This window comes from Engraulis encrasicolus, chromosome 18, assembly GCF_034702125.1.
Source record: "Engraulis encrasicolus isolate BLACKSEA-1 chromosome 18, IST_EnEncr_1.0, whole genome shotgun sequence".
In the NCBI taxonomy this organism is placed as follows: Eukaryota; Metazoa; Chordata; class Actinopteri; order Clupeiformes; family Engraulidae; genus Engraulis; species Engraulis encrasicolus.
The window spans coordinates 4886689-4903745 of NC_085874.1; the positions used below are offsets into that span (position 1 = coordinate 4886689).

At 43.0% G+C, this 17057-nt stretch overlaps 1 protein-coding gene and 1 long non-coding RNA gene across 2 annotated transcripts; both read left to right on the forward strand.

Moving 5' to 3' along the window:
• Positions 1-8512: 8512 nt before the first annotated feature.
• On the forward strand, positions 8513-10829 carry LOC134468752 (uncharacterized; the record flags this gene model as incomplete). The annotated part of the gene is made up of 3 exons (XM_063222625.1): positions 8513-8855; positions 10040-10220; positions 10700-10829. Coding segments are annotated over exons 1-3 (654 nt in total), but the record flags the coding sequence as incomplete, so codon positions are not given.
• Position 10830: 1 nt separating this feature from the next.
• On the forward strand, positions 10831-12127 carry LOC134468355 (uncharacterized). Its single transcript, XR_010038771.1, has 3 exons — positions 10831-10974; positions 11354-11531; positions 12051-12127. It is a non-coding gene; the product is annotated as an uncharacterized LOC134468355 (long non-coding RNA).
• Positions 12128-17057: the final 4930 nt, after the last annotated feature.

Sequence of the window (17057 nt, forward strand, 5' to 3'; positions counted from 1 at the left end):
ACTGTCTTCCCTCACATCGGACTCTCTTTGTTCTTCTAGGCAGCATTCTCCAGCTCCACTACTACTACCTGCCTATATTTCATTTCAAAACATTACATGTTGAAATATGATGACAAAATATTACTGTTTACAGTAGCCTGCTTCACATACATTGTGTGACTACTATGACTATTGTTACTGACTACTGATACTGTCATCATAAGAAGATTTAGCAAAAGGGGCAGGTGTTTATTTTGGGGATATTTACACTGCACGCATAGTAGCCTGCTTGCTGAAGCCTAATGATGCTGTACAGCGCTTGCTACAATTACGTCATTGGGAGGGAAAGTGGAAAACAGCGATCCTAGCGGTTACGTTCCAAACACCAGGGTGATCCTATTGAAACTCCCATAGACAAGTTTTTTAAAAAATACCACAAAGATATGACTTGGAACTATAACACCAAACACATTTTTCAGCGTACACAATAGCATGAACTACTACCTGTGAAAATCTCAAGTCATTTTTTGCCCTTTTAAGAAAAATAGAAATTGTGCCAATCTGGTCGGAAACGGACTACAGCTCCCAGCATGCTGTGCTTCGCGCCTCGTTGACAACACAGAGAAACAAATGAACGCGAACGAACGGAAGTTCTTCGCATATCTTCACATTCTTGTAATCCTATGAGTTCCACATTGTCTTCTTATTACACATATATACACGCGATCATTTTGGTATGGTTTTAAATTCTCTAGTAGATATGAACCACCTCTCTGGCTCATGTTTGGCTATGCTAATTACATGAAGTAAACAAGCCACACATGCCAGTCAGTGTAGTTCTGTATTAGCTTTTTAAAGAATATTAAAATCAGCTCAGATCAGTGAAAAACCGAACATTTTACCACCTGGTTCGATAAAACGGGCCAACATGCCCATAATATGACTGCCACTACTTCTACTTCGTCGTCAGGTCCGAGATGTAATTTTTCAAAGAAAAAAAACATTCATTTGTTGCAGGGGGTTGGAACGTTGCCAGCAGGGGGCGATGAGATTACTTTCCCTCCCTATTAAGCAGGGTGCCGCAAAGTGGTCAACAAGTCAAACAAGAGAAGGCGGTGCTGAAAGGCAAAACACACACACACACGAACATAGACCTGTATTAACCTAGACTGGCAATGGGCTGTTCTAGCCAGTGGCAGCTTTTCGGATTGACAGGGCGCAGCCATCTTTGCCTTTTTCGCGCCCTGTGGGCGCCTCCCACAGACGTAGCCCCGCCTAGTGGAGACTATCGCAGCTGTGACCCATACAGGGTTCGTACGGTCATGAAAAACCTGGAAAAGTTATGGAATTTGAAAATTCAAATTTCAAGGCCTGGAAAAGTTATGGAAAACGTATTTTTGGTCAAAAGTTTTGGAAAAGTCATGGAAATCCATCCAGTGTTTCATCAATTATCTTTATGAAGTTGATGCCACGGCGTAATAAAATCTAAATGTCCGAGTTCTCGTGGAAATGTTGTCTAGTGCAGGCTGCGTCTGCCTAACCATGTGTTGCCAAATTGAGTGGGTTTCAAATAACGCATGCTGTAATGGCTTCAGGCGAGTTTCAAGCGTTTTTGGCGCTAAAAATCAGTCACACCTGGCAACCCGCCTCGTAACGCGCGAGCTAGATTTAGTGTGTGCGTGGTGGTGAGATGTGATCATAGCTCTAATCCTAGAAAAGAAATGTGGTTCTGTACGATATTACAGCATGTCGCGAAGTGTTACTTCAACAATGCGCGGCTTAACTTTCTGAAAAGATGATCAACAATGGCTGGAGAGGACGAAAGTTGTGATGTGTCCGTCCGATATGGGCGAAGCAGCGGCACTTGTTAGCCACCTGAAGGGCAAGATACAGCAGGCGGTTACCTCCTCAGCTACTAACAGGTTAGCAGTTATACGCGTTTTAAAATATTTAGCGGTTCCACTGAAACGTAGCTAATGCCAAAAGGAATACAATCCTAAGACCTGTTTGGTCTTGGTTTAATTTGCCAGATAGGGCACCAAGCGAACCTTTATGCTTTCGGTAAGCCCCGAGATTTTGATATTGATACGCAATGCACCTGCTGCCTGCGAGTGAACTTGTCCAGTGTGCTGAAAGATTACATGAAATCCGTACAGTAGTCTATGTGCAGCTGACCGCGAGCCAAACGATTACGAATGTCTGCATCACGCGCCTGTTTTGAAATACGGTATAAACGGCAGCGTGACTAGAGTTTGAAAAGTCATCTGTGGCTTTGCTTTCAAATCGGTCAGATCGTTGTAACACAAAATGAAACTCACCCTAGCATCTCCTTGAGTGGGCGTCAGACTAGAACTATGCCACGAACAGTGCAGTCTCTTTTTCTTTTTTTTTTTGCTCCAGCAACGACCACAACAAATGACAACATTATCATTCTTACAGGAGCTTTGGACTGTTGTGCTTAGGCAGGTGTAGTAGGCAGGCCTATGATTTCTTACTTGGGCAGGATGAGCATTTATCCATCTCCATAGAGAGCATGTTGATACAAATGTGTCTTCATGATGATTTCACGACCTTATTTGCTATAGGCTGGCCTAGGCCTATTCATTTTCATTTCTGATTGTACATTAGACAAGCGAATTATATAATATTGGTGAATAATAGCAGAATTAATGTAATACAACATGAAGTATAATGGTTGCTTATAGCTTGTAGTAAAAGATACCTATAGTGAATATGTTTATTGTTTACATATTTGTAATATAGGCTATGTAATACATAATATAATATGCCATAGTCTATAGTATAAATGTATACAGTAATTACAAATTTATAATATAGGCTACGTTTATAGCCTGTAATATAGCCTAATACGCCCCCACCGCCCGCGCGTGATTGGTCATTGGTTTTTCAGTCCTGGAAATTCAGAAAAAGGTTTTGGAAAAGTCATGGAAAAAAATTGGTGAAAAAGTGTATGAACCCTGCCCATAGGAATGCATACGATTTCAAACGGTGATTACAACGTTATCAAAGTGGGTTTCAATCATTTTTTGTAAGATTTTGACAAGTCGTAACGTCTAAATTCTCACTCCACTAATGAAATAACCCTCACTACCTCCAAACGTTTTATTAGAGAGCCTGAAGCTGAGCGGTCTTGAATCGGGGCCGTTTAGGAAAGCGGTCTGTGGGTAAAAATGGACGAACATAATCAGTATTATCTGGCAACCCTGAAGCCGACTGTTTTCGTTGCCGCTTATGCAGGTTTGTGGATATTTGTGACACTGAATCGGCCATGCTTACGTGTGAAAAGCTTATTTAATGTACTTAACTCAGATGTAATGACAACTGTGTATATAGGTATGTATATTTCTTAAATAAGCCGTACGTTTTCAGTGAAGCTACCGGTAACTGTGCTATTATTAATAACCCCCCCACCCCCCACCCAAGGACGCTGAAGGTAACCTAGCAACAACACGGCACAGCACATTGCAGCTGTGAAAATAAGGAGCCACTTGAGAGCGAGACTTTTCTAGAACATTAATTTATACTAGAGGTATTGTTCTAAAGACGTTACACATGGCCTGACCCAACTTAACTAGTGAACCAGTGTTGCAAAAAATTTTTTTTAAAAACCCCATCGGTGCATGACGTCATTACGTAATTACGGGAGTCTCCACCAAGATGGCAGACTACGATTCTGAGGCTCTGAGAAATCCGAAAATTTCGAGGGGCATTGCCAGTCTAGGTTAGTACAGGTCTGTGCACACGAACGCATGTCGAAGTGGGGTTATGAATTCACAGGATATCTCGAGGTTAATTTGCGAAATGAATCGTAGGCTTACCTGTTTCGTTTCGTCATCTGGCTCTTTTCTTTTCTTGGTGAAGTATTTCAGCAAACTCATCTGAATAAGAGGACAGAGTGAGACGATCTAAATGTATTAGAATTATTATCTTTGAAGAGGACGCGTTGACATTTTGGATTCGAAAACTCCGGCGGGAATTACTAGCTATTAGGCTACTTAGCTACTACTTAGTCCCCGTAAGTGATTTACACTCCCATCTATCTGTTGCGTTGGTGTACTGCAAGCAGCAGTTCTACGGGAGCCGCACGCGAACACACAGTTCGATATGTCAACGTCATTGGACTCGATTTGGCGAGATGGCTTCAGTCAACACATCCAGCAGTCTTCCCTGGATTGATGAGGTTAGTATGGTTAAATTGCTTTAATTTCGAAATGTTATACATTTTTCAATATCTAATTAAGTTACCATTTCGTATTTTGGTTGCATTTTGGAGATTGGTTAGCTGTTAGCTAGCCGTTGACATTGCTACGTTTAGCGGATAGGACCAATGGATAGAACCTAGCGAACGTACAAAGGCAACATATTTTACAGCACCGTAGCATTTTGCGAACATTGATGGATACTATATTTTCACTTTGTGTTTAGAGCCTGTCATCACCACATCTTGAGGAGTCGGACACGGATAGAGGCAGAGGGAGAAGAAGGAGGAGAGGGAGAGGGAGGGGTAGAGGACATCCCCCGCAAGAGGAGGTTGGTCGGCCCGGTCTTGGCCGCCGTCGCCGTAGAGCGCCAGCTCAAGATGAGCGAGTGTGGTATCGTAGGTAGTTGCAGGTAAGTAAGTAAGCACGCAGGCATGACAGACACGGACTGTACTGTACACTTGGTTTATTCCAACTCCTCGAATTCAGTTACAGCAGTTCTATTTATAGATGTGCGGTGGCGCCATCTGCAGGTGGATCAAAGGTAAGTGCAAGACACAACATTTTCCCCTTTTCTTTTAAGAAACAACTTCCCTTAGTAACTAGGTAAAGTTAACTGATATAGATTTAAGAACCATATGGATTAGGCAAGAAAACATTGCATCTTATCACATGTATGGATTAATCACTGTAAGAAAAGAATGTACCATTACTGGATACCTGTAGGATTAAGAAACGTAGAAACCATGAAAATCATTACATGTCTGTAGGAATTAAGTACCATATTAAATTCTGAATTTATGAATTAAGTAATTGCATTGGGAAAATACCTGGAACTTGGTAAGTCTCATTAGTTAGGCATTGCATTAATCAAGTAGTATCATTTCACAGATAAGTCTCAACACATTTCAAAACGTTAAGGTAAGTATCACATTAAAACATTAAAACACTGTTTTGATTTCACAACTGTCTTTGAATGTATTTTTTTTTCTCTTAAGTTCTCCTTCACCTCACAAAATCTGAAAGCCAGGCTGGTGGGTTTCTAACCCTGAGGTTCTGAGTCGGCCTGGGTCTGGTGTTGGCACTTGTACCTGTGTGCACTCAGGTAAAGGCAGATTGTCTATACCGTCCATGTCCTTGCCCTCTCTGGTGCACACCAGAGCTTGCTTTGGGAACAGCCCTCTGAATGACTTGTGAGTGTGATGTAGTGTAGTGTGCAGTGTTGAGCTTGGCGCGCATTTTCCGGCGCCGCAGCAGCTCGAATGGTGTAGTTCCAGTAGTAGCATGTGGAGTGGCTCTGAAGGTCTGCAGGAATTCTGTCACATCTTGTTTCCAGGGCTTGTGTAGTTCGTCTGCAGTCTGTAAGCATTCTTTCAGCCCCCGGTTGAATCTCTCGATTGTCTCATTGGAGACACTGGAGCGGAGATGTATGATGTCTCTCTCTCTCAGGAAGGTAGTAAACTCGCGGGATGTGAACTGGCAACTGTTGTCGGAGACCAGGCAGGTAGGGTTCCCTTCACGACTGAAGACTGTTGCCAGGAAGCGTGTAATCACCTCTGTTGTGACTGAGGAGGTGAGTGCTACTTTTGGCCACATACTGTAGGTGTCAGTGAGGGTGATGACATAGCGACAGTCCCATGGGGCATGTTCAAAGGGGCCTGTGATGGCAATGGCCACCTTTTCCCATGGTCCAGCAGGTAACTCCGCTGGTGTGTGCGGTGCAGTTGCAGTTCTCACCGTCTTGTCGTTGTACTGGCAGGGGTTGCATGCAGCAGTGGACTCGGGCATGGTAGGCGAGCAGGCAGGTAAGCAGTCCTGGAAGACGGTAGCAACGATGTGTGGTTCCAGGTCAGCATCCTCAGTAGCAGGCAGCAGCAGTTGTCTCTCAGGTGAAGCAGGTGGATGTGTAGCAGCAGGTGGACGTGTTGCAGCAGCAGTAGGTGTAGGTGAAGCAGCAGGAGGTGTAGGTGAAGCAACAGGAGAGCCCCCAGGATGAGTGGTGATGACTTTTGCGCCCTCGATGCGCATGTGGAGTGCAGCCACTAGATCAAGTCCAAGCAAAGCCATGCCTGACTTCACCACTACGAATGTGCCTGTGGTAGATCGGCCATCGTGTGTGACAGTGGCTTCCATGCAGCCTGTCACAGGAATTCTGTCTCTGGAGTATGTGAGCAGGTTCACAGTAGGCAGCAGAAGTTTGCAGGTGGGGAAGTAGGTGCGGTACAGGGGCTCAGGGATGATGGACACTGACGAGCCTGTATCCACACTCAGCTGCACAATGTCCCTCTGTGTCAACCTGCGCAGTGCACACAATCTTGTCTCGGGCAGCAGCAGTATCGGTCAGGTAAAGCACTGTAATGTCATTCATAACCACTTGCCGAACGTGGTGTTGTTGTTCGGACCGGCACACCCTCGAAAAATGTCCCACTTTCCCGCATGCATTGCAGGTGGAGTGGACAGCAGGGCATGAACGGTCATTAGCAAGGTGACTGGCCGAACCGCAGCGGTAGCAGGAGCGACCATCTGCCCGCGGCTGGGTAGCAGCAGTAGTAGCAGCAGTAGTAGCAGCAGCATTCGCGCCAAAAGTTCCTTTGTTCTTTTCGCGGTCGTTTTGGGGCTGCCTGTGTATGGCTCCAACCGTCAGCGATGCAGGGGTGCTAGCATTAGCATGTGTAGCACTGTGGTCCAACAGTACAGAAGCATTCTTCAATCCACTTTCAATTTGTACGCAAAAGTAATTGCTTTCTCAAATGTCAAGTCCGTTTCAATTAAAAGTCTGTCTCTGATGCGAGTGTTAGCGACTCGCTCGATAAACTGATCCCGTAGCATTTGATCTTCCATGGCGCGGAATTCACATTGGGATGCTAGCTCTCGCAGGGCGGCAACATATTCATTAATCGACTCATCGGGTCGCTGTGCTCTCTGGTGGAATTTGTGACGTTCCGCGATCACATTGACTTTGGGCACAAAGTGTTTATTCAAAGCCTCCACGGCAGATTTGTAGGTAGTACCTGTATTCGGCAATGCATAGAAGATCCGTTGTCCCTCTGTCCCAAGTGCATGTAGAAGCACGGCGCGCTTCCTAGCTTCTGGCCAGGAGTCCCCCGTAGCCGCGATGACAAGCATGTAATTGTCGAACATTTTCTTCCAAGTCGGCAATGCGATTGTAGGCTCCCCAGGAAAAGGCAGGAACGGTGCCGGTAAGGGTACGTTTACAGACATCCTCGTCGCCAAAATGTGGTATCGTAGGTAGTTGCAGGTAAGTAAGTAAGCACGCAGGCATGACAGACACGGACTGTACTGTACACTTCGTTTATTCCAACTCCTCGAATTCAGTTACAGCAGTTCTATTTATAGATGTGCGGTGGCGCCATCTGCAGGTGGATCAAAGGTAAGTGCAAGACACAACAGCGAGATTATAGTGGAGGGCTTCATAAGGCAACGTCGCCAAGACACAGAGGTATGTATGTGTACAAAACAATGTATAATAATCGCCATAGTAATTAATAATCGGTCACCCCAAAGCATCCCTAAAGAATCCCAAGGGTTTGCCTCCACACTTCGCCCAGGCCCTCTTCCCCCTGTGAAACTATCATAATTTGACAATTTCCCGACTAGCTTCTTGCTGCTTTGATTTCCCCGAAACGCCCCTCTTCATTCCTTTATTTTATGAACGATATGAAATAGGCCTGGGCTACTCCCAGATAGCAAGCTTACATTGAATCGATGTAGAATCAGCATTCCATTGCCGACGCTAAACCATTGAAACAACATCAGATGTCGATGTTGATTTAGCATCAGTTTGCACCCTCGACTAACATTGAAACTATGTTGATTTTGTAACTATGGATCCACGTAACTTCAACTGTATTTCGATACGTGCCTATATTGAAACAACATTGAAATTTCGACGTAACTAAAAATCAATGAGCTTTCAATGTTATTTCAATAGAAAGGCTACCAGAATTGTCTGGCTCATATATCCTGCTTTATCTACAGCCAGGATCCACATTTTAAAGGGGATAGAGAATCAAAATCATGTTTTTCGCGTTTTTACTGGTAAGTCAGAGTCTCCCCACTGTGGGGAGTACACACAAAGTGCCAGAAATGGTCAGAACCTCTGTTTCAAGTACATCCTATTTTTTGAATCACCGCCAAAAAATCGGCCAATCCCGTTTTTGCACTTAATTGACGTCATGATATTGCAAAAAGCCCCCCCATACCCGCACCCACAGAAACCCCATTTGAAACACGCCCCTTCGAAATTACATCGTTTGCCCGCCCAGGCTTACATTATCACGGGAAGACGAGCAATGGCGAGCTCTAGGCGTAACAGGTATTGTGCCTTCCCAGGCTGTAGCGGACAAGTGGGACAACATTGTTCTTTACATAGGGTCCCGACCGAAAGCAATGTGCGAGAGCAATGGCTCTTATTCATTTTCAACAACATCCCCACTACAAACCGTGAACTATATCTTTGCTCTGCCCACTTCACGGATGACTGTTTCCTAAACCTCGGTCAATTTCGAGCTGGCTACAGTCAGAATTTAATGCTTATAAGAGGGTCAGTTCCAACTTTGCGACCGAATCAACCCCATCAACCTGTAAGTATCACATTGTTCATTTTTTACATTTGTTTTGCGCCATATTCTTCTTGTAACAATTTCATGTTAGCTTTGGTTTGTTTATCTTTGAGTTAACCCCCTATCAGCTTTATAGCTACATGCACCATTCTGCTGGTGGCATTGTATGCAAAAGGACAGTTCATTATTTCAGTTTCACTTTTTTGGAAGTCAAAGTACCGTAAGTAAAACGAAACAAATGAAGCCAAACTAAAAATGTATTAGGTTACCACAGAATTGAGTTACGAGCTCAATAGGAAGGGGGTTTCAGAAACCGAGGCTATTCAAAGCAACCCGTAGCAAGTGGTTCAATGCTAGCATGATTCCATATCAATCGTCTCCGTAGAAAGTTGGAGAAACACACGTAGCCAACAGTAGTTATTACATTTGTAGTGTTAGCAGGCGCTACTTTATTTGGTAACCACTGACCGCAGATCTATAATAATCTATGTCTGTGTTGGTGACTAGTGACTGTCGGATGGTTTTATTATTGTTGGTGTGTGACTGAACTTCTGGCTGACTTCATGTTGGTGGATGAGGAGTGTCAACAGCAAGGGTGAAACGCGATATATACGTTTGTGAAGGTAACTGTCGTATCGTTTTCAGACTGCTACGACGTATCCCTGGAATAGAAGAGATGCCTCCACCCAGACGGATTTGCTGGAAACTGTGTGTCGTGGAACACAAGTCTCTCTTAGGACTCTCGGGCCTTCTTACCGAAGCAAAGGTGAGTGTGTGTCTTTGCATTTCATCTCATGTATCGTCTATTCTTGGTCCTTGAATGATGCCGTGGCTATTTATTTATTCTTTGTCAGAGGTGTCAACAGTAAAGGTATTTTGGTGGTGCAATTATAACTTGTCATTACATAGCTGTTTCACCATTTACGCCATTGTACCTAATGAGATATTGTGTTATTACTGAAAACACTGAAAACAAGGACCCACCACAAACGTGATCCATCCAGTGCATAGTTAGCTGATCGTAAACCAAGTACACAAGTCGACTGGTTACTCAGTTACTTGTGATGGAGGGAATCTGTGTGTGATTATGTGTTTTTTTACCTTTACATTTTTTTGACACCTCAGTTCTTTGTTTACCTAGGCCTATTGGTTTTCGTCTGCTGAGATGCTTCTTACTAGACATGAATATACATGGATTTCATTTAAATGTATTTTTGTTGTCAGAGACACAAGCTTCAATGTCTGTCCCAAGTGTAGCTGATGACACCACCGTGACCCAAACATTCAGCTCTACACCGGTCAAGTGTCCCCCAAAAAGACCTCGCCTAGAGTTGGAAGAGGACATGGAAGAGTTACCATCTGTAGACCCTGATCCAGCAGATATCATCTATGATCCTGCTGCCCATTCCATTTCAACCGCGTCGGTGTCACAAGTCTTGTAAGTAAGATCAAATTATGTTTTTGTGTTGTAAGAAAAATGACATTGACAATTGAAGCTCAGATTTGAAAACTTGTTCATTTTCACACATAAGCATTTTGAAACTGGTCACTTCACATACTTGATATGAATCTTGATGCGTTGTACCGTACTCAAATTGATGTAATCATGCAGTTAATAGAATGTCTGTTTAACTCGACAAATACAGTTATTTAGTGTCTAATAATTTAAAAGCTAGTTTGTACTACTCTACACTATTCACACCACCTTGTGATTAGAGATTGTATGTTTGGTGTACAGCCAGCTTTGGAAATTAATCATCACCCTCTAAATTTTGGGTCTGTCTACAGTTGGTTTGCCTCTCTCAAGTAATACTTACCTAGAAAGTTATTCTTCATATTGTATGCACTGCCACAGTGTGTGTTTGAGAATTGCTGTTGTGACACATCAGTCCATTGCTCTTTTTTCAATCATTTCAGCACACCCCCATCTGCACATGAGGACTCCAAGTATATTGTGTGTGAACAGGCCCTCTTCAGCTTGTTTGAAAACTGCCCACGGTGTGAGTGCGTTTGCAAGTTCCAAGACAACAGAAGAGGGACCTTCATCGCAATCAATTACCCAATCCTGTGAACATTGTCAATTCCACAGGCAGTGGCAGAGCCAACCATTGATTGGCAGCATTCCTGCGGACAACCTTAAACTATCCGCTGCCATATTCTTCAGTGGTGCATCCTTCCTGAAGATGAACAAGGTATTCAGTACATCTTACACATAACCGTGGTTACCAAACATTTTCTGCGGTGAATGCCTTTTGGATGTTGGAATAGTCAGCAAGTATTGTTGTTCTTCTCATATTGCTCATGTTTAATTTAAAAATCCTGGAATTACACACATTTTGTAAAATTATAAGTGAATACTATTAGTAACCAGCTCATGGAATCATGTTAACTGCTAACCTCTCCAGTTTTAATATGAAGTCCCCTCTGAATCCCCCAATGTCCCACCCATGCTGTGTGATGCCTATACGGGTCGTAACCCCCATTTTCCAAAACACTGCTCCACAGAAAGATGTTTTCACAGATGCATCTGTGATGACTGGTACAACTTTCATTTCATCTTATTGTGAGCAGGTGTTCGACCTTTTGAAGCTGAAAACCCACACCTATGATGCCTTCAATCGGCATGCCAGGAGGTATCTCCAGCCAGCGATAATCCATACCTGGAACAAGTGGTAAGGAGATGCATTTGATGGCCTCGTTCACAATGGTCCTGTCATACTAGGTGGCGATATGCGAGCTGACTCTCCAGGTTAGTGTAATAACTTCAAAGTCAGCTTTATTCTCAAATTCATCACATTCACTGAACATACAAAGGCATTGCAGTTACCTGTCCCATTCTGTGCTCACCAGCCAAACTAGTCTGAAATAATGTCAAAAGTAACATCCAATGACTGTCTAAAAATAAATAATTCAATTGTTACCACAGTAGAAAGTGGAACTATGTAGAACACTGAGCACCACACAATAAGCATAACCATTACATAACTCTATTATTGCTTAGGGATAGACCTTAGAGCATGAATCTCCATGAAGTTGAGCATGACGTTATTGCTGTTCAGAGGTCAAAGGATAAGAATCTGACCTATATGTCCCCGCATGTGCTTTTTACACGTTGGATGTGTGGGTTTCACTTTGTCTGTGGGTGGTGTTATGTCTGGTGGATTTAATGTTTGTGTGTACTGAGGTGTGGTGTCTAGAGGGTGTGTGTATGTAAATAGGCCTATCGTCATGTGGTGTCCCTATCGTCACCTTCATCCTGTCATTTCAGGTCACTCTGCAAAATATGGCAGCTACTCTGTAATGAACCTGAGGACCAACAAAATCATCGACTTACAACTTGTGCAGGTTGTTACTTTTGTCTCTACTTTGTCAACACTTTCTGGCTCATGACTAGTGCTATCTGTGATCAAAATTGTTGTGTAAAATGGACCTTTAATTGTGTGCAAGGGTTGATTATGCTACGCATATATGTAGTCTGACATACTGTACTGAACTGTGCCGTTTTCCCTTTTCTGTTCGCATGAATCAATTCTGTCAATACTTTGAAAGGGAAAAAACAGTCCCGCACACTTGTTGTATTGGTAGCACCTAGAAGCCGTGTATGAATCTTTGGGCTCTTGCATCTCCGATTCTATCAATGTTGAAGATGTGTTCTTTACTGTGCTTTCATACTTCCAAAGTAACGAGGTAGGGGGGGCCTATCATATGGAGAAGGAGGGTCTTGTACGGGCCTTGCAGGTCATGGAGGCCAATGGCGTGGTTGTGGACACCGTGGTGAGCGACCGCCATCTCCAGGTGCAAAAGCTTCTGAGGGACCACAACATCGACATATGGCACGTGGCAAAAGGTATGATTTTGATTTATGATTGCTGTTGCTGTAGGAGTGTATTTGGAATACTGATTATACATTGTGGTTGCACTGTTCAAGTTAATTTATTCGCAACGAGGAGCAAATTTCTTCAATAAGGAGAAAGTGCAAAGGATCTTAATTACCTCATTTTACCTCTCTCGTTCTATGTCTGACAGGTTGGACTAGGTCCCCTGTTTGTGTGGGGAGTTTTAAAAGAAAATAAAAAGAATTCTATGTGTAACAGCTGTGTCCTCCTCTATCATCCAGATCCTGTCGGGGAAACTTTGTGTTTTAAAGTGGTAGTTCGCTATTTTAGACATTAAGCCCTGTTTGTGTGACTTCTGGGGTGAAGTAGAGATGTTCTCATCACAATTTTGACATTTGGTGCTGAACGGAGCATTTGGGTATCCAAGACGGCAGCCCCCCCACCTTTACATTGACTCCAATAGAGCACTCAAGCAATCGATTATAAAATGGCATTAAACTTTTGTTTGAGAAGACATGGAACTCACCGTGTGGTCAGTGGTAGACAGCGATAAATTGACCCGAAAATTGCAGCGAAATATGCCTTCTAACTGTTGTTTAGCATTTGGCGGACCTAATTTTCCCCAGACGCCGTTGAATAGCAGTAGACATCCAGCCAGTAGGTAGCGATAGTGTGTTGTTTATGTAGACATCAAGGAGCGAGGTAGAACGGCTATCTTTGAGCAGGACTGGCTACAAAAACTACAGCTTGCATACAAACCATAGATAGTAACGTAAACAAACGCACCCCCATTTCCGGTCGCGCGGAGTAATACTAGTCAAACCAATACAATCAATAAAGACGGACAATAATGGATATATCTTCTCTGGAAGCGTATTTCGCGGTGATTTTCGAGCCAACGTATCGCTGCCCACCTCTGACCACTCGGTGAGTTTCATGTCTCTGCAAACCAAAGTTTAATGCCATTTTATGATCGATTGCTTGAGTGCTTCATTGGAGTCAATGTAAAGGTGGGGGGGCTGCCGTCTTGGATACCCAAATGCTCCGTTCAGCACCAAATGTCAAAATTGTGATGACAGGGTTACCGCGGGTTATTAAAAATATTAGTAAATATTTAGTTATCCAGCATTAAGAGCATTGAATTAGCTGTTAAAGGTCGGGATTTTTTTTCACTGCGGCATTACATTTTCAAAAAACATTTCAGTGTGCAACCTAAAGGACGAAGTTTTTTTTTTCATAATGAAGATGACGCACAGAACGTCAATACCCATGATTCGTTGTAGAACGCTACTGTAAACACAAATCTAGAGTGCAGCGGCGTCATTTTTTGATGAGGTGAGGTGAAGAATGGGAAAGTGCCGGTTTAACCCCAAGTGGCTGCAGGATCCAAAATACTTTTGGGTAAAATCTGTGCCGAATGACCGCGAGGCGTGCTGCACACTATGCAAGAAAACGTTTACGCTGGGCTTTTTTCATAATGAAGATGACGCACAGAACGTCCATTCGTTGCACTGTAAACACGTGCACAAACCTTGAGTGCTGCAGCGACAACGGGAAGTGTAGCATTAACAATTATCTATCCTCGATGTAGCGCACAAGTATTTTTTCCACTAACCAGCAAAGTTATTTGTGCCGTCCAAGCACCAGTTGAACTCGAGAAGCAGGTTGTGATCAAAGCCACCCCCCCTTTATATTTATTTCATTGTGTTCATGCAAACAGTGGAGAACTGACGTTGTGGAGTGTTACCGGTTTTCTTGGGGTATTCTTTTTAAGGCTATTGAACGTTGTGAAGCAAACTTAAGGAGCAATCAGAAATCCACGGCTGTCATTTGTAGCCATTTCAATTTCATGACAAAGCTGTGTTACAAACGCAATTAGGCTACTTGGCGAGACAGACCTATCGATTGGTCGCAATAGTAGATGTATCACCAACGACCACCGACATTAATTAACACACTCTTGTTTGAGGAGCTCCTAAAAGCGTTAGCAGAAAACAAGGCGACGTCATGCAACATTTAGCCTCTTTTTAAAATCTTGCATTGAATTTTTGAGGTGGCCAATAATAACCACAGACGCGTAACCGCGGTTAAATCACACACTGGTTAGGCTACAGTGCACTCCACACACCAACGCGTGGGCACGCTATACCTGTTGGTAGCAAACTTGACTCGTATCAAATCCCGTCTCTGAACTATTTCCCCTTGCTGTTCGGAAAAAAAGACGACTACTTAGTTGATCTTGTTTTAATCGATGCGCTGCTAAACCAGGAGACCTGACCCATCTATGAATAGGGGGGCTCACGGCGCATTTCCTTACTGAATCATGCTCAGATAATGCATACTTCCCAGAATTGCGCATGGTGAAAAATAGTAAACAAGCATGGACGCATGCATGGTCTTATCGGATAATCATTACTGTGGCCATTCGACTATGGCAGTGCTATTCTCAAATACCTGTAAAACACTACATTAAGGGGGATCATTACTTGCACAACTAGCCCTATGACCAATAACTTGTTGACTCAAAAAATGAGTGGGTTATTGTCAGTTTAACGCTCAAATTGTAAATGGTACATTTAAATGTAGGCAATTATGCTTTTTGAACGTCATAATAATGGAGGGAAGAAAAACGATTAGGCCTAATTATTAGGCCCAACAACAATAATAATGGTCTACTCCAATTTAGTCTGATAGGTTTACATTATATTGGCTAATACAAGTCGGTAATCTGCAATTAACAAATAAATAGTGCTTTTGAAGCAGCTTTTGAATTCAATTCTGGGGTTTGTTTAAGTAAATAAATCTGAGATGCTACAATGCAACTTTGCATGTGTTTTAATTGTATTTTCCATAAATGTACATTCTTGTGCCAAACAGAGAGGTAATCTCTTAAGAAGTAATGAGGTTTGAATTTGATACGCGCTTTCTTAATTGAATTTCGTTCAATATTATTGAAATAATGGGTGCGATAAAAGTATTAAATTTTATGTGAACATGCATTAAAAAAGGTCTTAAAAGCATTGAATTTAGGTTTAACAATCCTGGGGGAACCCTGGATGAGAACATCTCTACTTCACCCCAGAAGTCACACAAACAGGGCTTAATGTCTAAAATAGCGAACTACCACTTTAACATCTGAGTTGTCTCACCCTTTAACGAGTCTGGCGTAGTCACCTTTTTAACCTGACTAAGTAAAAGTATGAAATCTTGGTAACCACCACTCTGCTACATATGTTAGGGTTGTCAAAGAAGATCGACAAAATCTCCAAGGAGAAAGATTCGGAGTTAGTGAAGAAGTGGCATCGGAGCATCACTAATCACCTCTACTGGACGGCCACGACCTCTGAATCCAGTGAGGAAAAGGATGCAAAATGGATGTCCCTGGTGAACCACGTCCAAAGCGTCCATGTCCACCCAAACCCGGCCTTCCCCAAATGTGTTCACCCCCCACAACGTGCCAGAGTGCGTGCAAAGTGGTTGAAGCCAGGTATGTAATTAAGTACTGCTTTATTTTGAAAATGGCTTGTGCTTCTCCATAATGCTTGCACACGTTGAAGTAAAACTTGGTATGTTACCTCATGTCTAAATTCTGTGGATTGCTATTATCCAAATCAACACACAATCCCATTAACTTTCTCAAGGGTCACTAGCGTTCAACCGCCTGCACCGCATCATCACCAATAAGAGGCTTCTCTGCGACGTGGGCAAGTTCAGCCCGCTCTACCAAACATCGACTGTGGAATCGTTCCACAGCCTCATCCTGAGATTCGCTCCAAAAAACGTGGTGTATCCCTACATAGTCATGCTGTGCAGGTATGTTCTTCTCTTAGATACATTTACATCTAATTCAACGTTTTTTGATAAAAATTTAGATTTTACCATTATAAAGAAGCAGTGGGTTTGGTGTAAATCAGGGGTAGGGAACCTCAAGGACCATTTGTGTCCCTTGAGGCCGTTTAATCCGGGCCCAGATATAGTTTTAATGTTACACAGGTTCACATGAAATATAACATATACATACATACTGGAAGTACATTTGCGTTACAATTGAGTAAGATTAATGGGACCTAGAAAAGGTGGGGTCTGTTTTAAAGGTGGCTGACTTCAACTAAAGAGCAGGGGGAAATCCTGAATTTGAAGTGGTCCCTCGAATGAAAAGGGTTCCCCATCCCTGCTGTAAATGATCACTGTTATAAGCTCTCTACTAAACGTGGAACATGCATGCAATACCTGTAGCTTTTGTCGCATTCAGGGTGCTCACAGCATTACTCTCCTGACCTTTTTACTAACACACTACAATAGCTGTGGTAGATTGTACCTTGCTTTATAGGCAGAGGACGCGCTCAACTTCTTGGAAAACCGAAAAGCTTTTGGGTGCGAGATAAAAAGCGTCAACTTAAGGAAGAAGAAATCCGCACTCACAAACTGCGTCTCATTAT